The 23777-nt window shown below is 47.0% G+C and overlaps 1 protein-coding gene across 1 annotated transcript in view; it reads left to right on the top strand.

Annotated features, from left to right (window-relative positions):
* Positions 1–23548, top strand: part of SLCO2B1 (solute carrier organic anion transporter family member 2B1) — a 62100-nt gene extending 38552 nt beyond the window's left edge. The window contains exons 8-15 of the mRNA XM_062567489.1: positions 3153–3261; positions 9942–10106; positions 11750–11942; positions 12766–12925; positions 18254–18423; positions 20810–20874; positions 21861–21981; positions 23011–23548. Coding sequence (XP_062423473.1) covers positions 3153–3261; positions 9942–10106; positions 11750–11942; positions 12766–12925; positions 18254–18423; positions 20810–20874; positions 21861–21981; positions 23011–23185 — 1158 coding nt within the window. The 3' untranslated portion in view covers positions 23186–23548. The remainder of the gene's footprint in view (positions 1–3152; positions 3262–9941; positions 10107–11749; positions 11943–12765; positions 12926–18253; positions 18424–20809; positions 20875–21860; positions 21982–23010) is intronic.
* Positions 23549–23777: the final 229 nt, after the last annotated feature.

Genomic DNA, 23777 nt, shown 5'->3' with positions numbered 1-23777 from the left:
ATTGCATTAGAGAAAGGAAGTGGAAAAAACTTCTCCATTTTCTGTCTCAAGGCAGACTGTCCATCGGATACAAATCCTCTTGCATGTATTCAGCAGTGACCTGGGATGCTTCCAATGGACGTGAAAAGCTGAAATGAAAATAACTGACCAAAAAAGTCTCATAGAACTCTGCTCATATATAGGTTATCAGTGAATGGAGAAAGGTTAAAGAGCCAGGATGGGAAATCTAAGTCTCTGTTAGGAAACCTTTCCCTCGGGCTCTCCTAACCGGAGCAGCTCCTTGGCTTCCCACCTCCCACGTGGAGACATCAGCCCTCCACGAGCCTGTGGTGCTCTGTGGCTTCTTCAGTACAGCTCTTACAGCACTGGCAAAGGTGATCTAGAGAGAGCAATATTTGAGGAGCACCTGGTGACCAAGTATGTGGGTGTGTTGGTGGCAACAGCGTGTAAGTGCCTGCGTTACTGGAACGGGTTAGTCTCTCTGTTCAGATTTTCCCCAGGGAGCTTTACAGACAGACACAAACCATGGCTAAATATAATCATTGCCTTTCATGTGGACAAGGTGCCTGAAAACTGGTTATTTTAACTTGGTAGGAAACAGAGTCCCTGGTGGGACCCACGTTTGCTGGAGGAAGCATAATGAGGTGTTTGCAGGGAGCATGACCTTGCCGGAAAAGAAATTAATTCTGACTTGTTGGGGGTTTGGAGCTGTGAGGTTTTACATTTTGTTTGTTTAATATGAAAATAGTATCCCTGACCTTATTTTTCACTAAGCCCAGAGGGCCAGGTTCTGCTCAGCCAGAGGGAAACGCTGCAGAAGCCCCAAATCAAGCAAGGAAAACCTCTCTGCCACTAGCAGGATTATTCATCCTTTTCTCTGTGTGTGTGTGGTTTATCTGAATAAACCCAGCCTGCCGCAGCCTGTGGCTGCCCTTCTCCCAGGTGCAACGCTGCGCAGGTGTAAGTGAGACTTGCTGGCAAGCCACCTTCATTCGCTTTTCCTGCAAAAGCAAGTCCTGGTCCTCTCCAGGTTCTCAGCCTCGCTCTGTTGCAAGGACTAATTCTGAAAAATCCAAGAGCAGGGAGTTTTGCAAGAAGTTTCCCCCATTATTAATTGCCTGTTCGGGTTGGTTTGGCAAGATGCAGTGGGAGACGGCGGGGAAGCGTCAAAAGGCCGGCCCGGAGCATTGCAGCAACAACCTCCGGCTTGCCAAATCGCCCACTCGGAGTAATGGATTGCAGCTCACGTAAAGAAATCCAGGATTGGGGATTTTTGAAGATCGGGGATTTGGGTTCTTTCCTCGATGTGCAGACGATGCCCAGCACACTGTTATCTCTCGTAAATAAAAACAACAGTAACTGTCTCAGAAAACCACAGGCGGTAACAGCTTGAATGTATTTTTGGAAAATAGTGCAGCTTTCGGGCCTGTTTCTGCAAGAAGCTGGTTCTGCTTCTGCAAGAGACAGAGACCCTGTAGCCCTAATTGAAAAGTGAGAGGAAGTTGGATTTTATTTTTGCATTTGAAAAATGTATTAATCTCTAAATTCTACCAATCAAAACTGTGAAGGAAGTTTCACAAATTTCACTTTTGTTTTGTCGAGGCTCTTTAAAAAGGGAATGTGGCATCCGCAGTGCAGGACAGTTTGACCTCTCTACTATTCAATGAGTCTTGTTTTTAAAGGAAAAGAGATGATTTTAGCCAACAAGCTGTCCAGTTCTTTCTGTGAATTAAGCACATCTAATTTGTATTGAATGCATTCATATGTCTGACTCACATTAACTTTGTGTCAGAAGTCTCGTCAGTGCCGTTGCTGAGCTGAGGGTAAACGTGTCAGAAACCTGTCTGCTGGCTCTGGTTGACTAGCTAAGCACGTGCTGCGGTTTTCCATGAAGAAACACATTCCCATCTGGACACTTCCTGCTATTATACATGTATAGTAGCAAATCTAATCTAATTCAGGCACTCCATCTAGTGACTCCCTGAAAAGCCTGGAGGGCAGGAGATCCAATGAACATCCAAGAAACCCTCCTCTCACTTGGCCTCCCTCTTGCTGATGCAAGAACTAAACACCAGAGCGGTTGGATGCTTGCCTGAGACACATGGATCCCAGCTCCTGATGGAAGCAGGGATGATCTCAGGCAGCCTGAGCCTTCCCCCCTCCATCCTCTGCCTCTCCTCTTCCATCAGCCCCTCTCGGTTTTTGAGCTGAAATCATGCCCAGGGCGCATCTGGCTGGAGGTGGAAGAGTGACACCAGGGTCCTGCACACTCCTTGATTAGCATAGGTGCAGAGCCGTTAGCACCAACTGCAACTCAATTAGAGGAGTAATCAGAGGCTGCCAGAGCTGTGTGACCTCCGGCTGCAAAGCTGAGTTCCCATGAACGGAGGAGGAGGAAAGGGCAGCTGCAAGACTTGGCCTCATCCATGCAGCAAAGCCAGGGATGGGACCTCCTATCCCGTCCCTACTGCTGTTATTCAGGGTGTGGGAGACATGGCTAAAATGCCAAACATGAGCAGGAATCCCTGGTGACAGGGGCAAAGGCATTGCAGCTTGTTGCTCAATGCACCAAGACTCGGGGGAAACATGCATCCTACACCCCAATCCGGGGCACATTTAACCTCCTTTGAGGTGAATTCTGCCCTGAGGTCTCAGCATGTTGCTCCTGGGGTTTCCAGGGGGTTACCTGCCCCCTCCGCTCACAGGGACCAAACAGACCCTCTAGGGAAGAAAAGCATCTCCTGTCCTTTTTGATGCAGAAAATACTGTTTCCTGAATTTCCGTATTAGTAGAAGCTGTGCATGTAGCGTGCTGCACCTAGGTAACAGCTTGACTTCGTCTTTATGAATTGCGAGCCATAACTTTGGGGAAAGGAGGGAGCCAGCTCCTTCCCCATCTGCACAGACATCGGGGCAAGCTCCAGACACGGCACCGGGGCGGAGATCGGTGCTTTCAGCATGGGCAAGCCTGGGAAGCGTTTCCAGCTCCGTGCAAACACCGGCTGCTGCCTGTCCTTGCCCGTTAGCAGCGGGCTAGGCCAGGAGGGAGATTTTTCTTTCTTTCGATGATGCAGCTGTGGGAAAAGCAAGGCAGCTCAGGAGAAACGCTGGCAGGCAGGCCGTTGAGTGACAGCCTCTCTCGTCTGTCCCCAGGTGGCAAGCAGGGAGAAGAGCCACAGCAAGGAGAGCGAAGACATGTTCAGCCAGCTTCGGTCAAGATCTGAACAAATGCAAAACATGTCTCTAACCGAGTTCATCAAATGTAAGTCGATGCATCACCCTATTTCCCACCCTTGAGTTGGGGGGGTGATTTCTCTGCTTGCATGAACACCTCGCAGCTGCCTGGCAATGCTCAGGCTGCAACAAGAGTGAGGAAAAGCAACGTTCCTCCCTGTGCTCCTAGAGAAGCCCTTGAGATGCTGCCTAGGCATGGTGCCAGGTTAAATTTGATCTGCCCATCTCTTCCCAATAAAAGGAAACAAAAAGAAAGATCTTTTCCAGCAAGAAAACACTTGCTACTGTGAGGGTGAAATCTTGCAGGAGCCCAAAGCCAACCAGCAAGGAGGATGGCGAGCACCAAGCAGAGCCAGGGGACTGGGAAGAGCCCCCCAGCTAGCAGAGGGGTTTGCACCTTGGGACACGCCAGCCAGTTGCTATTGCTCAACTTTTTCTCAGATCATAGCAGAAATTACACCCCCAGCAGTGCTGGCAGCCCTTATTTTCCTTTGAAATCCCCCTCTTTTAAAGCTGGTGATGGTAGCAAACGTGGCTGCTGCCCCCATCCCGCTGCAAATGGCTGGTGCCCCTTGCAGCCAGTGTCTGAGCAATTCAAATCAGCAGGGTGCTGATTTGTGCAGGGTGAACTTAATCTGGTTCAGCTGGCTTGTTTAGGAATGAGTGGCCTCAGGAAGGCTCTCATGCTGAAGGAAATCAGCTGGGCTTTAATCTGCAGAGGCCACTACTAAGGAATTTTTCAAGGAAATACTTGGCGCTTTGGTAATTACTTAAGAAAAGTGGTCCTCTGAAGTTAACCCGTTTTGGCTCCTTCCGTATTTCCTGAATCTTATCTGTTTAATTTATTGGAAACTCTCTCTTTTTATTAAGGTCAGTGCAGGGCAGGCACAGTCAGATGAGTGTGGGCAGGTTTTTATTCTGCTGGTTGCACCACTTGCTTGCTAGCCTAATCCCAAATTAAAGGGATGAGTCGGGGGTTGTTCCCCTGTTGACCTTCTTGTGCTGTGGTTTAGAAAACCTGCGTGCTGTGCTGTGTGCTCAGCACATTGGTGAGGGAAGCTATAACATGGGAATGGATTTGTAGCACTTGGATAGGATTTCACACCAACACTTTGTTCTTTGTCTTGGAAAAATGAATAAAAATGAGCTACCTGCTCCTGGGTGAAGACAAGAGGGAAATATCTTGCCTTTGGCAGAGCTGTGAGTTTGACTCAAGGTTTGTATCAGGGTGCTGCTGTCAAGGCTGCTGGAGCTGTGCTAATAAGCCCCCTGATTTTGAGAATTTATGCCCTAAAGCCCTGCAAATGACTAAGCATCTGTAACTTTTACCAACAGAATGATCCCCCTGAAATTGCTGGGGCTTTCAAATATCGACGAGTGGTAGGAGCAATGCCAGAGCCCCTGCTCAGGGCAGGGACTCCCTGAAATGCTTGGCAAATACACTTATGCTGTCACCTGTTCCTGACAAAACCCTCCCTGGGGTCAGAACGTGGATGATAGCTCATGTGTTATGGTGCAAACTGGGATAATGTGGGTGAAGTCAAAAGGCTTTAGTCCTAGCTCGCCTAGGGGTCACTTGAAAGAGAATTTTACCCACCAGTTTGTGATTCCCCTGCTTTTCTCACTCAGTATTCTTACCTCTTTGTTTTTGCTGTTCTTCTCCATGCAATGGTTTATGAAAACAGCATTTGGAGAGTTTCCAACCTGAATCACCTTGAAATTTTATACTTTTTGTTGCTTTAAAAAAGAAAGAGGAGAGAGAGATAGAACAAAATGTACTGGAGAAATGCTGGAGAACAATCTGATTCCTGTGCCATATTCATATTCAGTGTTTTGCACCACATCTTACTACTTCTGAAGGAAATGGGTGCAGCTTTGCTCACCTGCACAGGCTGGGATTGAGCAGGTGGTGCTGTGAAGCCTTTGAAACTTGTCTCCTTGGTGTTGCTGACTGCCAGCAGCACCTCCACGCAGTGTGAGGAGAACCCTTTCCGCAAACAGGCAGGAGTGTTTAGGAGACTGGCAGTGCTAGCCCGCCAGCAGAAATCATACAAAGCAGTTTCCCATAATCTCTTACAAGAGAAGAAGCAATCAGTTTAATTAGTTTGGTGTTATACCTCTTGCTCTTCTCTGTCTTGTGAAAAACACATTAGTTTTGTGGGCAAGTGGCTGAGCCCAGGGCTGGAGATGGCTATTGGCCAGAAGGAGAAGTGGTTTGGATCTCATCTGCTTGCTGGTCCATCTGCATTTGGAGGGAAGCCTTCACGGACAGCCCTATACCCAGGGCTACCCAGTATGTTGGTGTCACCCCTGGGATGGAGAACTCTGGACCATAAATGCAGCTGGCTGTGCCATGGCTGTGGGTTGTGAGATGGGGTTGAAGAAAGACATTAGGATGCAAGCAGAGACTGCACAACATTTTTCTGACATACATCTGAGATTTCCCTGTGATATTTTAATCCTGTTCCTCCTGCATCTCTAGTAACATGCTCTTTCTCTTCTTGGAGTTTGAACACTGCAAGTATGTAGGTTGTAAAGGGGCCCTGGAGATTAGGATTGTGTCTGTTTATGGCTCATCTGGACATCTTCACCCACTTTCAGTTAGATGATACTAGCACTAGTGTTGCATTTGCCTAAGCAATGTGCTCCGAGTTGACTCACTTCTACATTTTGAAAACCGGCCTAATACTTTCATGTGGGCCATCTAGGGTGGCAGGGCTGTAAGATGGCCATAAACCTGAACAAGAATGAGAAACAATCCACCTGGGAGGAAGGCAGCTTTTCTTGTCTAAAAGCATCCTTTTGTCGGTCAAGCTGGAGAGAGCAGGACAGCTTTCCTTCCGGTGTTGATGTGTGGTGGAAATGCAATCACCTCTCTGGACCTGGCTGAAGCACAGGGGAAATTCCAGATGGTGAGAAAGATGCTGTTTAGGCTGTGATTCAGCAAAGTATTTGAGGCATCTCCCCGAGCAGAATAACAGTGAAGAATACTATTATAAGTTCATTTTCTTAAGGGCTTGGCTGAAGCGAGCCTTAAAATTACTAAGTTGACCTGGAGGAGAAAGAGATGCTCAGAAACACTATTTAGTCACATATTTCAGCTTAAATGATATTTCAGCTTAAATGATGCAACATGAAATATGGTTATGGAGGAGGAAATGCATTGTGTAACTTACTCTGTTGCTTCAGTGCACATGTAGATAACTGAGAGCAAAATAAGGCTTCAAGGAATTTTTGCTGTTGACTTTACTGGGAACAAAACGAGGATGGTTTAGAGTCCATCCCCTGAGCTGCTTCGTGTTCTCAATGTTTCTGAAAGCCACCGAGCTTTGAATCTTTCTGGGACAAGGTGTGATGAGCATCCAGAGCAGTTTACAAGGCTGTGGGAAGTATGCCTCAAGGACAGGAAGTTTTTCCGTTCTTAACAACCAGCAATAACAGGATGGAGCTGTGCACAGGATAAATACTCAAGAAAATCTTTGGGGACCTTTGCAAACAATGAGGTCAATCACCCGAGAAGTGAGCAGACTCCAGTCACTGGAGTTATTCAAAACTGGGAAAGTCAGAGCACTGTGGGGAATGATCTTGGCTCTTGCACAGATGCGCTGGATGACATTGGGTTGCACCCTGCTCCTCATATTCACACAGGCTCCTTCTGCAGTCACTAGAGCTGCTCACAGTAATCAAGAAAGAGGATTTAGCTAGCTCTAAGTCATTTCCATTGCTAATTTCCAGGTGTCTGCTGAAAACACCTGGGAGGACTGTTAGCTTCTGCTGCACATCCTAGGAACTAATCCATTAAAAGTGATCTTCAAAGCAATTAGTATATTGGGTTTGTGACTCGTTTGTTTCTCTATGGTGCTTAGAGATGGTCTCAAGGATGTTTTTATTATTATTTTAAAGTTTTAAGATTTTTTCCCCACTTGCTTTTAGTTCAGAGGGGGAAGTCGGGCTGGTACTATAAGAAGGACTGAATTTCTAATGAGATGGTGATTGCAAAGGACAGCAGTCTTGCTACCTCCCACTGTGAAGGCTAGACCCACTTGCTACCACAGCTTTAGAGTTCTGATTTGGGGTGGGAGTCAGGGAGTAGTTTGATTGAAAAGACCAAAAATATCGAGGGAAAAGAAATCTCTCTCTGTAAAAGATTTACTGTGCCTTGTGTAAAACCCTGGATTAATTCTCAGGAGATCTTTCAGCAAGCATGCTGAGGTTTCATATTTCTCATATATCTAAGATAAAAACTAGGCAGAAATATCCTTCAAAAAGCAACAGCTCTGTTGATACTTGAGAGCAAAATCACCTCCCCTCTCTGGAGCCGACCTTGGTCTCATCTAGATCATGTCACTGTGGCAGGTGGGCCATTTTCTACCGCAGAGTTGTCGTGACACCTCATTCTCTTATTCGTTAACTGCTGTACTCCCAGCTCTCCATCGTGTTCGCATTTTGGGTTACTTGAACTCCATGTCTTGCATTTGTGGACCATTTCTAGTGCTCTAAGTTTGATGCTTCCCAGTGTCCATGTACTTAGCTGTTTGCATAACCCTAAGAGAAGGGCGGGCAGGGAACCTAATGAGAGTGTTCAAGACTCTTTGGAGCCACAGGGGCACCTTTGCTCTTGGGGGTAACTAAATCAAATGCCAAGCTCAGGCGACTTCCAGGCAAGCACCTGATGGTTGTCCCACATGCATTCCATCAATGTATATATGCTGGCACAGATACAAAGATTGTCCCAATTGTTTGTGGGTTACTGAGAATTAGCACCATTAATTTACAGCAGGCCCTTGCATTAATCCTTCCTGTTAATTCCTTATCTCTGCTCCAGCATATTGGTTTGCCGTGTTCTCATCTGGGAAACTCATCAGCTGTTTGTCTGGAAGTTGCCCTTAGCTGTGTCCTTTCCTTGTGGGCTGCAAAGCTGGATGAAGAGCAAAGAGGAAGACAGCATTTCGGGGGAGCAAAGGCATAGGCAGAAAGCGGGTTCAGGCTTTGCATGAAGAGGAAATTGCTCAGAGCTGGGGAACAGCATCGTTCCAGCTGGTGGGTGTCAGTGCCAGGCGTCTCGATTCCCAAGGCAGTGGGGGCAGTGGGAGCTGTCTTTGCTGAGCAGATTGAAGATGTCTTTTATCAAGCAGTGAGGGTTCAGCCATTGGGGAATTTTTCAGTGTTTTTCACTTGTAATCAAAAAATGCATTTATGTTATTGAAATGAAAAGGATACTGGAATTGCAAATGCAGCAAACAAGGAAATTAACCTTTAATTGCTTCTGAGCTACACTTCATGTTTTAGCAGAATGCTTGAAGAAAGCTTTAGGGTGAGGAAATGAGAAGCTGATTTTACTCGGGTGGTGTGTATTTGTAGCAGCTTTTGCACTCAGTCAGTGCTGGTTAAAGTAATACACACATACCACACAAGACCACATCTGAGATGTGGTGCCAGTCTCTGCTCTGTCCTACCGAGGGAAATGCCTAGTCCCTGTCGGGTGAGTCTGCATGTGCAACACTAGCATACAAACATAGTGCAAGCCCTCAGGTTTTGCCAGTGAGCAGTGGGGGATAAAGGTGCTGTTTTCCATGCTGCTCTCAGCCATTCTGGTACAGTTTGCCTGTCGAAGGCAGGAGATGATGGATAGTATTTACAGAGGTTCAGCTGAGGCCAAAAAAAAATCTCTTGTGGCCACTTACCTTTCTCCTAAGGCTTAGCAAGTCCCTGGCAGCCCTAAATCCATATGCTCTGGGGTACGGTCTCATGGTGAGAGCACAAGCGTAGGAGAATGAACCCTCACAGAGCTGCAGCGCTGAGGTTGACCCACAGATTTCTCTCACGTGGCCGTCTGAGGATGTGAGTCTCCTCCAGGGTCCTGGTGGGTATGGAGCATTTTCAGAGCAAACTTTTTGCAGAGGAGGTATCTCAGCAGAAGGCAGTAAAGTTGTCCTCTGCATTAGCAGAAGATGCTGAGTATTTCTTGAACCCACCACTCAGGTGCCGGCTGCAATGCACTGTATGTGCATGTACTGTATCAATTTGCTTGGCTTACGAGGCTTCACTCAGAGTTCACTGACGCGCTTCTGAGTTTTATGTGTGACTCAGACCTTTTATACACTGTCTGCGCACACATGTTCAGAGCCGCTCCCAGATCTAATGTGCTTCAGCAGAAAATAAATGTGACCTACCTTAGCAGCAAGTTGAAAGAATTAAGAGGTACGGAGAAGAGCTCAGGAGGAATGGGATGTGTCCAGAGACGAATTATTCTCTGTTCATGCTCACTTTAGGGCTGGATACACTTCTCACTGAAAACCTTTTGTGTTGCTTCGTCTTTTTCAACAACTAACTTCCGCCATTAATTCACCGACCCCTGACCAGTTCCTAGAGCTGATGGGATGAGCTGCCAACTTCTTCCCCCCACCCCTTTCTCCACTTACTGATGGGAAGCCCAAGCAGCTTAAACAAGACACCTCACTCCGGGTGGCTGGGGTCAGTTTCGATGAAACCTGCTTTTTATTTAAGGAATTCCTGTTCGTTTTTTTAGGTTCTGCCCAGATTTTCTGGTCTATGTCCAATAAGTAGCAAATGTTGTTAAGAACTTACCTTGAAGCGATACAAAATAGCTCATTCTACACAAAAATTCTATGGAAATTTGAAGCTTTTCCATTTTCCATGGAGTAATGTTTTGTTTTTCACTCCTGTGATTTTTCCTTTTCCTTTCAGGTTTTCCCCTGGTCTTGTTGAGGAACCTCCGACATCCCGTGTTCCTGCTGGTGGTCTTGGCTCAGGTCAACCTCTCTGCCATGGTTGCTGGTTTAGCAACATTCATGGGGAAGTTCCTGGAAAGACAATTCTCCCTTACTGCATCCTTTGCCAACATGATCATCGGTAAGTGTTGCTGTCCTGCTCACGGACTTGCCAGCTTTTGAGCCCTTCTTAGACCTGGAGTTCTAAGAATCTTAGAATCTTCTTAGAATCTAGAGACTACTAAGTAACACCTTTTCCTCTGGAGCTGCCAGTCTCCTTCCATCATCTGGAGATTCATTGTACTAATCTTTTATAAACTCTTCAAAAATCTTGCTAGAGTTAAACTAATTGCTCATAACAGTTGGGCTACTTGCTTGCTGTTGGTATTGTAACAAAGGAAAGGATGAAGTTTTAAGCAGTGTATATTCTTGTGAGATTAGATATGTTTTGCTGTAGTATCCATAATGTCCTGTCCTGGGCTGGGATCTCACTGTGCAAGTTTATCACGATAATAAAAAAATAAACAACAAATCCGTACTCTTACACTAAGTCAAACTAGTTGAAGAGTTCAGAGGTCTAGACAACAGGTGCAGAAGTATTTTCAATGTTTTTAAACAAGTAGTATGCATTCCTAGAGCAAGCATCTAAAATCTTTAACAAATATATCAGAAAACAGTGAACAGATTGGAAGAAAAGAACAGACTGGTAAAGCTCCATAGCAGGCTAAATGTAGTCAGAAGTAGTGAAGAAATGGTATTTTATACTGGTATGGCCCTACTGAGTTGTCCTCATGCTTGATTTACCTTTGGTGGTAAAGATGTGCACTATATTTCCTGTGTGAATTTATCTAGCTTTCACTCCTAGCTATTGAATCTTGCTCTGCCTTTTACTGTTAGATTAAAAAGTTTTCTTTGGTTGGAAATCCTTTCCTTGCATAGGTATCTGTGGGCTAAAAGCAACCTCCCTGATAATCTTTCATTGAATAAAATAGGTTGTGCTTTTTGGTATCCCACTGTAAAGTGAGTTTTTCAAAACTACAAGTTTTTCATGGGAATCCTTTTTTTTTTTTTTTTTTTTTTTTTTTAATGATGATACCAGAAATGGGCACATTATTCCATCAACAGTTTCACTATGTGAATAGAGTTATCAGAAATAAAGTATCTATCTTCTCCAGGTTTACTTGATGTTTTCTCCTGTATACACTGAAAGATTGCATTTGCTTGAATACGCTAACTTTTCACTGGGACCTTATGTTTGGATGATTTGGTCCCTAGATCTTCCATTTTTCTACACAGAAGGGAGCCTGTCTGCAGCAGGATCTGTCCATCCTTGCAAAACTACTGTTTCTGATCTTGGTATTATGCCATAAGTTTTACTAAAACAACTCTGATCCCTTCCAGATCACTGATGCTGAATACTACGACAACAGATCCTCTGGGCCTTCACTATGAATGGGCCAATGGTTATTTCCTCTTTCTTACTCAAGGTTCAGATGATAAAAATCAAGATCTAGGTTCAAGCTGTAAATCTTAGCCCTGGGCTGCTAGGTGAAACAAGGCACTTCATCTCCGCACTCTTGACTTGCTGCATCTTCCAAATGTCATGTTGATAATTCATTTGCAAGGTGCTTTGAGAGCTAGTGATGCCCTGGATGCTGTTAATGGGAGCTGTGTTTTGGTTAGTAAGCTGACTCCGAGTCTGTTCGGAGGCACGGCCCCTCAAGGAAGGCATTGGAGAGATCGCAGCTGGACTTCATCTCTCTTGCTCTTGGTGCCTTCTCCCAGGTGCTGTGAACATCCCCGGGGCGATGGTCGGGATCGTGGTGGGTGGTGCCATTATGAAGAGGTTCCAGATGTCCCTGAGACAGTGCAGTGCCTTATGCATCCTTGGCATGTTACTCTGCGTGGTCCTGGCTTTTCCCCTGCTCTTCCTCGGCTGCCCAACACAGAAGGTTGCTGGCATCACCTACAGTGAGAGGTACCAAGAACTTAAGCTAAGTTGGGTGACCAGCAGTGTATCGGTGTCTCATTTTCATGGGTGTGGGCATTGCTACCTCCAGTTGCACTATTCAGAGTTGAGATAGGAGTTTAAAAGTTAAACAGAATACCCAGAAATTGAGTTATTCTCTTATGAGAAACAGTTAATGGTGATAGAACAAGGCTAGAAATTAGTATTTTGTAAGTAAACAGTGAATCTGCTGCATTCTAACTTCATTGGCCATGAAACCCGAAGCGAATGCATTTTCTGCCACAAACACACGATTAAAATTTCATCTTGGAAAGTGCAGAATATTATGCATGGGCTAATAATTTGGCAAGAATGCAGCCCTGGGAGAATACCTGCAAAGCAGTGGCTAGTTCCCTGCACAGCTGGAGGGCACACAGGACCTTGGCTTCTCTCAGGGCTTGATCCAAATTTCTGTAAATCCCCTCAGTCAGCTTCCTGAGGTTTCAGTGAGGTTGGATCAAGCCTTAAGAGGGAAGGTCACCACCTTCAAGAGCACGGTGTTGCACTACTCTGATGACCCCACACTGGGAGCTGAATGCACAACATGAAGCAACTGGGTGACTCCCTTGACCACTTGTAGTCAGGCTGCTTTTCCTAGGCAAAAAAAGGTCGTGAGGATTTATAACAATTTCTGTGGGTCCTTTAGAAGTTACATATGTGGAAGGTTCAGTGTTAGGCAATACAGTGTTTCTCTACTACTCTACTAATGTCTATATACATATCTCCTGACATATATATTAGTGATGCTCATATAACATGCACTCCTATAATCATATATTTCTTTCTGTCACAGCTCTGAATTTGGACACCATGCTTTGGAGTGTAACCTTCACTGTAACTGCCCCGAGAAAGCCTATAACCCCATCTGTGGCTCTGATTCTATTGAATACATCTCACCATGTTACGCTGGCTGTGACACTGTGAACATTGATGCAGTTAAAAACTCGGTCCTGGTGAGTCATTTCCACCCCTCTAGTGTTCTGGCTTGGGATGGCTAATAAGGGATGACCAAGGCATTGCTTAAGCCTGGCAATTGGGTTCTCTGACATTTGTTAGTGTTGGACAGGCATCTTGCTCTGAGTGACCCTGTGCTGGACTGTGGGATAAGCAGGGGAAGACTGAGAATGTCCCAGGAATACCCCTTGCAGAAGGTGTCTCTTAGCACTCACCAGTATAACACAGCCCTTTCCAGTGTAAGTCCTTGTCCAAGGCAGCAGGCAGAAACCCTTCAGGACATTGGTGCATCCTTCCCCATCTGCTACTTCACCCCAGGTCAGACTTTGCATAGGACACTTTAGCTGTAATATTTCCCTTGCTACCCAGCAGCTTGAGCTGACTTTTTGCATGGGTGACTCAAGGACCTTCTGCATTCCCTTCACCCTTAAACTAGGACCTACAAAGTCTCCTTTCTTAGCTCTGTTTCCTGTGTTGGAGTTACATGTAGTAATGGAAGGAAAGGCTAATTACAGCAGCGAGTGAGATCCACCCAGACTAGGAGACCAGCCTCTGTGGACTTCTATGGTACTCAGGGGATGCCCACCTACACCAGACTCCTGCTATGAACTTCTAACTGTATTCCCTGAATAGGGACCTATGGAAACCAGGCTCCTAATATAGCAGGTTCTGTGAAATTCTGTGAAACCCCTATGCTTTGCAGCAAGTACCACCCACAGTGCTCATCAAATAGTATTTTCTTGGACTTGACCCAAAATCCTGCTCAAAGCCTAGAATGAATTTTTCAAATAACCTAGCTGGCTCCATTCTTCTGCCCCATGCTGCCAATGAACGTTCCTCTGCAAAGCACCAGCATTAACCACACCTAGACTGACATGAGCTATCGCAGTATCAAGCGTTACACAGCAAAATGCAAAACTACAGTGAGCCCGTATTCTCCTGCTCCTAAGGAGGTGGGAACACCAGCTGAAAACACACAACTGATAGCTACAGAAGGACGAATGGATGTTTCCATCATGTGACTTGCTTTAGTTATGCTGCCTGCCACTGTATACATCAAGCATCTATAGATAACGCATAGGAATGAAAGGAGAGGAGGTAGGTCTCATTTTTGGGAACTCAGGTGGCAATTCTGTATGCTCTGAGCAAGCCAAGCCCAGAAGAACTATTGCCCCCTTTCATAAGGCACTGGCAGTTAGCATGGTTTCTATCCCACCTTCCATGGTATTCCACCCATAGGCTTTCAGATGTGCAGGATAAAATGCCATGGTCTGGTTGTGGTTTGCATCTTTTCCATAAGTACAAATGATCAAGCCAAGGGTCTGTATGGAATTTAGCAGAGAGTGTCCTGATGTGAGGGCTAGAGACATGAGCTCTGATCTTGGCTTTCCCTCTGATTTGCAGAGACCTGGCCAGGGTTATTTAGCTGTCCTTTTCCTCTGGTACTCCCTGCCTATCCACTGTAACATGAGCAGAGTTGAGTTTTCCTAGTGCCAGTTGACTACTGGGACTCCAGGCAATACAAATAAATAACAAGGAAATCTTTGCCAAGTCAAACACCTAACTGAAAAATGTTACCAGTTCATTTAGGGTAAGTAGTTTTCCGCCCTGTGCTTGGCACAGGATATAATTGCAGCATGGGGCTGGCTCAGCACAGTTCTTGTTAGCAGCATTTTGTTAATTAACAACACTTAATTTTAATAACAATTCTGTTTTCTGCCAGAGCTTATTCCCAAGCGCGCTTGTCTGAAGGCTTGTGCCTGCCTTATGTGCAACAGAGCCTTTTAACTGCTGCTTCTTTGTCTAAGACAACTCCAGCCCTTTGGCATCCTCCGTTCCTGAATACAACCCACTCGTGTATTTGTTGTCTGATGGTTGTAGCTACATGCTACTATAAAATACGGTCTCCCTTTATGGTGCTGTGCAAATACTACTCAGCAAAGCCAGCAACAGGTCTTCCTTTAGCAGCTGGATAATTTGCCAAATCTTCCTTTCAACTACTGATGTACTTTGACCAAATTTCAGTTGTGTGAGGACTGCCACCCTATCTCACTGCGTTGTTAGAAAAGCCAAGGCCAACGGTAGCATGCCGCAGATGGAGCACGTGGCATTGCATCTCCCTGGGACGGGGGATCGCTGCAGGCAGCGATTCGGCTATAGATGCTGCGCTCTGCTCCTCTGCCAGGAGCTGTCCACAGAGCAGCTTCGCTTCCCCTTGCTCTGGGTGTGCCGTGGGTGCTTCTTTCTGAAGATTAAGGTTTATGTCCTGGCTATCATGTAGCTAGAGGAAGCGTGTGTTACAGGGGGTGTCTGCCCTGCTGCTGGTTAGCAGCGTGCTGCATCGCCACCGTTCAACATGGGAGTTCTCTAGATCGCGCTGAACTTCATTCCAGTCCCACCCTAGCAGTAAAACTCTGTTATTAGCCTCATATTCTCTGCTAACCTGTGGCAGGAGAGGAAAAATGAGATCACTGCATTTTGCGCTATTCCTCCAGCTCCTGTTTTCACTGCTCTATTACACTTTTGTCTCTGCTTTCAGGAGCTCTTTGCCAGTGCAGGGAGTTGTGGCACTCTTTGCCTGCTGCTTTCTGTGTCCCAAATGCCTGCATTTCTAGGAACCTTCCCAGAGCACCGCGAAATCTGCAATTCTGTACTCAGCTTTGCTGCAGCACTTTTCAGAGGAAACTTGTTTAGTTCCGTCTCAGTTTTTACACTGTCATTAGAAAGCTCTTGTATGCTGAAAGGACATGATTTGCTCCTTGCTTTGCCTAACATCCCCAAATCTCATTTCCAGAGGCCCAATAGCAGGACTCTGCAAACTTTCCCCAAGAGAAAGAGCTTACGATGACAAGTTTTCAGTGCTTTCCTATCTGTCTGGGCCCAGCATGACCCGTGGAAGCACTGCAGCCATCGGGGTTCCCCCTCGGACTGCGGGAATCCCCATGCCATCTCCTCTTTTGGGAGAGCTCTGCCCTCATCACAAGGGCGATGGACAGGAGCAGGGACATGCCCTGGAAATGCTGCATGTCCCCCAGCAGGCAGCCGTGCCAGTAATCCACGATCCGTGCTCACAGGTAGTGTGCACCCCAAAATTTGGGTTGCTGGAAAGTCTCAGCTGTGGAGAAAGAAGGAAAAAGAAAATAAAGCAAATACACATGAGCCACTTTCTCTTTTAAGAGGACAATTACCAAGCATTGCTGTCAGGGATGCCTGACAGCTGAAAAATATAGGGCTGGCTGTGCTCCAGTTGGCAGCCTGATCCTGCCCGGAAACCACAGCCCTCGTTTCTGGGCTGTGCTCGGTTATTTGCCTCTTCTGGCTGTGCCATTTCGAACCCGGGTGGTTTGCCCAGCATGGGGAGCAGCCCGGTGCCACGTCAGCATCGTGGCACGGCCGCCCAGACAGGCTGTCGGATGCGGTTGGACCACTGCTGGCATTGCGGCGGGCTGGATCCCCAGAGGGTTTTGCAACTGGGGGTTGCTCCTAGCTCTGAAATCCTCTGGAGTTTTGAGTGAAAGGGGCTGAGCATGGTCTCATGACTCCATCGTGTTCATCTCAGGTCCTTTTTCCCAGTTTGGCCTCTGCCTTTGCACAAGTCACCTAAATGTCATGACTCTGCATCTCTGTAAGAGGGCATTGGTGGGGATTACACAGATCAAGTGAGCTTTGATTTATCTAATTGCATTTTTGTTAACCACTTTGGCCCAAATTCATCTCAATTATCATAGCCATTTATCTGTAGAGAGGATGGATCACTCCCTGGAGACCCACTTCTCTCTCAATGACTGCAGAAGGACCCCAGACAACGAGTTTGCTTTAGTTCGTTTCAGATGGCTGGGGAAGATAAATCCTATTCTTAATTTAAAATATTAAATCCTCTTTCCTAGAGCTGGAAGGAGGCAACATGTCCCCTTTCATTCCAGATCTCCCCTGTGCTCTCATCAGAGAGTGGTTCCTTACACATCCCGTTCATAGCCGCTTCTCCCAGGTGACGATGTAGGAACAAGCACTTGGAAGACCCTTGGCTGATCCTGCTTCTGGGATGTCTCTTCTATCAATTATCACCTCATTGTAAATCTATTCTGCTCCAGGATCTCTAAAAATATCTCTTTATTTAAAGTTCTGTCCCAGAGAATGAGATTTCTTGAAAAAAAAAGAGAGAGAGAGAGAGAGAATTGTGAGCAAAAGAAAAATCTATATCCCTTGCTCAGGGCATCTTTCCTTTGCCAACACAGTGCCAGTTATTTATGACTTTCTCTCAAAGGTGAGGTTTTGCATTTTCTCCCCAGGAAGTATTTTCTGATTTAATATCCCGTTGAGTCTGGGCTCTGTGAAAGCAGGAGATGGATGTCGCGGCCTGAGCCAGGCCTGCTGGGAAGAAGCAGGCCACTTCCCACCCCGTCCTGCCAGGGACATTCAGCCCTGTCCACCAAGTGAGCCGTGCTCCCAGAGGACCTGTTGCAAAGTGTTCCAAGGCACAAGGCTCTGCCCGGCCATGGACACGCTGCCATGTCCTCTCCCAGCCTTGGTTGCCAACCTGGGTAAAGGGTTTCACAGCAGTCCACCCTGGAGGAATCGGAAGCTGGAGATGAGTAACAGACCCTGGCCTGCTCCCCCAGAGATTTCAGCTAAATTGTATAATGTGGGCCAGCAAGCTCACATCAGGTTTGAATGTTTTGTCAACCATGAGAAAGATTTTTCCAGAGTAGATGGAGACATGCCAAGAATTCAGATTTATGTGAGATGCCAAAGCATTTAGCTAGTAAATGATGACATTAAAATAGCACTGTGCATAAGCATCTTTAACGCACAATAGGCATGAAACAAAGGGCAGAAAATACAAGCACATAAGAATCTCTACAGAGGCATAGGAGAGCATTGCTGGGGCTCACATGAACAAGGCATCTGGGTTGGGAGCACTTCCAGGTGAAAGCCCGGAGAGCTCAGCCAAAGTACCATGGTGGCCCAGTTCCCCTTCCCCACCAGCTGTGCTCGTACATGTTCCACCAGAGTGATGCCAGTGGGATCAGGTGGGATTAGATAGTGGTGGGACTAGGACCTGTTTTCATAAACGACAGGATGTTGGAGGCTTGAAGTAGGGATGGGGAAGAATAGGTCCTCATCCATTCAGACTGCTATCCCCAGTCAGATTTATTGCATGTATTTCTTTTTTTTTTCCTCCTCTCTGAAATATCGCATGCTAATTACTGCTAATTGTTTACAGACAAATCCTAAATACTCCGCTCCTTACAGCTGGCAGCTATATTTAGTATCACCAGTGCCTTGATCAGATGAGCAGCCTCTGGTTTTTTTTCTTCTCTTTGCAGAACTACACCAACTGCAGCTGCATCTCCAAAAATGGGATCACAGGCTCTGCCAAACCTGGGACCTGTGGCACCAGCTGCTCCCACCTGCTCCTTCCCTTCGTGGTGTTGTCCTGCCTGGCAGGGATCCTTGCAAGCACGTCCCACACACCATCCTTCATGCTCATCCTGAGGTGAGCAGAGGGGAGAGGATCCTATCCAGATACAGCCTCTCCTTTAAGTACAGTGCACTCCAGAAATGGCATCGAGAAGCTGAGTTTAGAAAAGAAAAGTGCCACTGAAATGGGGGAGGAAGGGTTTTCCCCAGCTGAGGCAGATGTCATCCAGCTGTACATGTCCATCTTCTAGGCTAGGCCTCATGTGGAGCTGTCTCCGTCTCTCTTTCCCCCTCACTGCGTCTTGTTGTCCCTGTCTTGCATTACAGCAGATCCCCCAGGCTGGGAAGGCAGGTGAGCATGCTGCGTCCACCTGCCTTTGGAGCATGTCAGAGCAGGACTCACTCTTGCAGCCGCTGCATTAACAGAGCTTCTGCTGAGCTAAAAACCTCAATGGCTCCTCCAAGATCTCTTTTGCTGTTGCTGCTAAACTCCCTGCAGAGTTAAGCAGCAAGTAGAGATTTCAAGCTGCTGGATGCTTTGTCATGGAGCTGCCAGCACCATGTGGCCACCAGCACTGCTCTTGTAGGAAGTGTGATGTTCACCAGCAGGTTCAATGAAAGAGCAGAGGGTGGTTGTCCCCCTGTGCCCACCACCCACTACACCTCCACCTGCCAATGTGGTTGTGGGACTTGCAGGAACCCCAGGCTTTACCCCCCAGCACACTCATTCCCACACTTAACACAAAAAGCTTCTTTCAAACCCAGCAGCTGCTCTGTTCCTTCTCCCCACCCACAGCTGATACTTCAGTAATGAGATATGCTATTAACTTAGCATTAATATAGCATGGCAATACTTTGGCGCTTTTTAGTGCAGCTCCATGTTGAGTTAGGAAGTTTAATTGCCTGCCTTCCTTCTGAGAGGTCTCACTTGAACAAAGCCTCACTTTCCAGTGCATAGATGCAATTAGGGCTCTGGTTTCCCACAGTCTGGAGCGATGTCTACAGATGTGACACCTCTGCCACCTTGTCAGGATGCCAACATCTCCACACAATCACCCAGGAAACCCTCCTGGCCACTGTCAAGGGCAGTGATTTCTCCCTGCTGCTTGGCTTTGGTGAAGCCACCTCTGGGCACTGGGTCCAGTCTGGGTCCCCTAATACCAGCCAGACAGGAGTGAGCCCAGCATAGCTCCAAACTGGTCTGACTGGAGCCTGAGATAGGGCAAGGTAGAGCAAGGGAAATTTCATGCAATTCTGTGATTCTACCTGCCAGGGATTTGAGGCAATAAATAAGTTTGTGGCAGCCCCTCTGGGGCAGCATCCATTGCTGATAACGGTATCCCTTAGGCCATACTCCATTTTCCTTGGAAATAGCGGCCAAGTCTGGCATGTCAATGAGATATACCAATATTTTTCCCTAACCATCCTCTGAAGAAGGCATTAAACAGGATTAAGCATCTGAGGGCCAGAAAGCAGAAAAGCTGCTAAGGACTTGGCCAAATTGTGAAGCTCATCTAAGTGACCAACCTGGAGCTGTGATAATCTCCGAACCCATTTCTCAGGGCTGAGACACCCGTCTGCCTTCCTGCAAGGCACCCTGGGGGGAGACCCGCAGAGAAGAAGTCTGCTAGTCCATAAGTGATATTCCCAAGCACACTTCCTTGGTCAAAGCACTCAGAACTGATGCAGTGGTGTAAAAACAGTGACCTATTTTTACCTTGACTTCTGGGCATTATTAAATGATTGTTTATGCCATGTTATGAGTGAACTATACATATGACAGACTGTCAGAGAGGCAACGAAAGCTGAGCTCTCTGAGGTGTGCTGAGCCTGGGGGTACTCTGCTGCCCAGTCCTGTTGCATGTCTCGATTTTGAGGTAGGAAAGGATCTCAAATTGATCATCGTTTTGGTACCACTGTGATCTCCATATGGGAATATAGGTATATTTGGGTTATTTGTGTGACCTTGAGAGGAGCTAGTCTAAAATACTTCAGTAAACTGGAGGGTCAGCAAATCGGACACTGGGACAGTACATCTCAAAGAAAGCTACTTCGTGAATGGGTAAATCACTTTTCTTTCTCATTTACAAACATTCTTTGTATTGCTTGTACTTTGTGGCACTGGGAGCTATATTGGTATCTGCTTGTGGTTTACTCATACGGATTCTTTAAATTAAAAAACAGGGGAAAAAAAACTTAGCTGAGCTCCTCCCGGTCTCCTACAGAGTTTGGTCAGATTTTAAGGCCAAAAAAAGACTGTGGCAAGCTTCTGACCCTAATGGATGAAACATCCCTTTTGCTGACGTAAATGGGAACGGTCTCAGGTTCTTTGTGTTTGAGCAGAGGGATGACTCTGTGGGTGAGGTGCCCCAAGGGCTCGTGTGGTACCGGGGAGGAAAACCTCCATCCTTGCTTAAGGGCAAGAGAGACACACTGAGCCCTCTTTTGATTTTGTTTTTCAGGAGCGTCCAGCCCGAAGACAAGTCGTTTGCAGTTGGGATACAGTTCATGCTGCTGAGAGTTTTAGGTAAATTAAAACATGCCAAAATACTGTCCTGAAGATCACGGCAGCTGTTGGGGATTCACATGGGCTGGATCCCCAGGGCTGCAGAAGAACATTGTCTATTCACAGCCTGTGCTCAAGCAAAGATGGTGCATTGCAGGGCCCGGGGTGGGCAGCGTGATTTGGGGAGGGAGAAGGCATCTCTGGAGACATGTGTCTACATTGCTAAGTAAGAGAGGGCCTGGAAGTGGGTCAGGAACCGGGATGCTCCTCACTGCCTGCTCTTATCTCCCTAGTAGCCTCCAACTTTCTCTTCAGCCAAATCCACTCTAGTCTGACCTTGAGCAGTGTGACTCTGAGCTAACTTTATTTAACAGTGTAGACAAAATCATAGACACCACCAACACCTGCTGGGCCTTTCTGGAGGACAGCTGTGGGCTGGGTGTGAATATTCCCTTGTTTACCTCTGGCATATCAGAGTGGTTACAAATCAGGCCCCATGATACCACCAGTTATTTTTCTTGTGATGGAAATTCACTTTAACCTGGATGTCACTTGAATGTGCCACTGCAGTTGTAGGAAGGAGCATACTTTATGGTTCAGGAAGGAAAAGAGCATTGTTCCTGGGCTGAGCAATGGTCCCTTATCAAAGAGTAGTGAGAAATGAGGACCTTCTCATGTCTCCAACCAGTGCATCCTCCAAAGTGCACGTGAACCCTGAGACCATTGCTGCAGCTCTGCAGCAACAGGGACATGATGAGGGCTCATCTGTTGCCCCTGAACCCTATGCTGCCAGCAGGACCTCAACGGGCTGCAAACTTGTAGCCAGTACTTCATGTGCTGGATAGGCTTTTCCATGCACTGCCTGGGTTAGCATCTGCTCAATAGCCACATCAAAGACAACTTTGGCCACTCTCTGTCTGCCTAGCGCATCCTGAAAAATATTCCAGATTGGGTCTGTCCCCACAGAGATGCTCCATAACACAGCCCCTCTGCCCCTGTGCTTTCAGCATGGATGCCCGGCCCAGTCCTGTACGGCAGTGCCATCGACACAACCTGCATCCTCTGGGAGAAGAAGTGTGACAAGAATGCTGCCTGCAGATACTACGACAATGATCTCTTCAGGCACAGGTGAGACCTCTGTGAGCCCCCCTCACCTGCCCATTTGGGCTCATGCCTCCATGCTGGGAGCAATAGGGCTGGCTGCCTCAGCAGTGGAAGTGAGGCATGGGGACAGAGGGAGGTGCTGGAGGAATGAGGCATCCTGCCATCTCCCATGTGCTATTCACCCTGAACCCCGAGACAGAATCACAGAACCACAAAATGGTTGAGGTTGAAAGGGACCTCTGGAGATCTTCTAGTCCAACCCCACCCTGCTCAAGCAGGTCACCTACAGCATGTTAGACAGGATTGCTTCCAGGCAGGTTTTGAATATCTCCAAAGATGAAGACTCCACAGCCTCTCTGGGCAACCTGTTGTAGTGTGCTGTCACCCTCACAGGAAAGAAGTTTTTCCTCATATTCAGGTGAAACTTCCTGTGTTTCAATTTGTGTCCATTGCTTTGCGTCCTGTTGCTTGGCACCACTGCAAAGAGTCCGGCCCCATCCTCTTGACGCTCTCCCTTCAGGTACTTGTAGACATTGGTGAGATCCCCCCTCAGTCTTCTCTTCTCCAGGCTAAACAGGCCCAGCTCTCGCAGCCGTTCCTTGTAGAGCAGATGCTTCAGTCCTCTCTGCCTCTGTGACAGGACAAGAGGCAATGGGCAGAAATTGAAGCACAGGAAGTTCCACCTGAACGTGAGTGGGAATTTCTTCACTGTGAGAGTGACGGAGCACTGGACCAGGTTGCCCAGAGAGGTGGTGGAGTCTCCTTCTCTGGAGATCTTCAAGGCCCGCCTGGATGCAACCCTGTCTGACATGCTCTAGGTGACCCTGCTTGAGCAGGGGGGTTGGCCTAGATGATCTCCAGAGAGCCCTTCCAACCTCATCTATTCTGTGATTCTATGTGATTCTGTTGGATGAGACCCACTGTGCCCACAGAGCCCATCCTCACACTTAGGGTTTGATGGGCGCCCAGGGACTTTGGCAGTTGGTGCTCTGTGCACCCTGGAATGCTGCACCGCCCCTTGCTGCCCTGCTTTCTTGTGCTTCCACCCCACAGGTATCTTGGACTCCAGTTTTTCTTTGAAGTGGGAGCTTTCCTGTGCTTCGTGACTGTGTATATCATTCTCAGACGGCAGGAGAGGGAAGCCAGGAACATAGGAGAGACAAAGACAAACCCAGAAAAGGAAAAACTGGCAGAAAATTCCATAAAGAATCCAGAATCCAAAGTGTGAAAAGAAAAAGTGAATTGCAGTCCGTGTCCTAGGAGGGAGAGCCATGTGAATCACCCCTCACTTGAACTGTGAAAGATGGATGCTTGGAGCCCCAAAGATAGGACTGCTTCTAGGTGGGCTGTGCTACTTCTGTACTGCCTTGAGAGTCTTCCTGTATGTTCTTCTATTACCTGCCTCCATCTGAACAGCGCAGCTGCACGTTTGCATGGATCAGTCCACACACATTAATCTTTGGACTCTGCAGTCTCCTGGATTTATATTCCTCTAAGCATTTGTTCCTGCTGACACTCTCAGTGATGCCAGCATTAACCATACAGCTGTTTTTTTTATTAAATGCTTTTTAATAAATGATTTTGTACTGTACCCGTATGTCTCCAAGAATGATAGACTGTCCTCAGGCTCAAATGGCAATTTTTTTTAGTTCCTTCTGCTCTCATGGTGTTAGACGGTCTCTCTACTCTTGAAGGCTTCACCTAGCTCCAGATGACATTGACAGGAATTTTGTTCCATGCTGGACACTGTTGTGTGGACAGCTTGCATATCTCACTCAGCTGCTGGGAAGAAAAGGAAGTTGCTTGGGCGAGCAGAAGCT

This window comes from Rhea pennata, chromosome 1 (genome assembly GCF_028389875.1).
Source record: "Rhea pennata isolate bPtePen1 chromosome 1, bPtePen1.pri, whole genome shotgun sequence".
Lineage (NCBI taxonomy): Eukaryota > Metazoa > Chordata > Aves > Rheiformes > Rheidae > Rhea > Rhea pennata.
The sequence above is the reverse complement of the archived record's forward strand: the minus strand, read 5'-3'. Positions and strand labels throughout refer to the sequence as shown.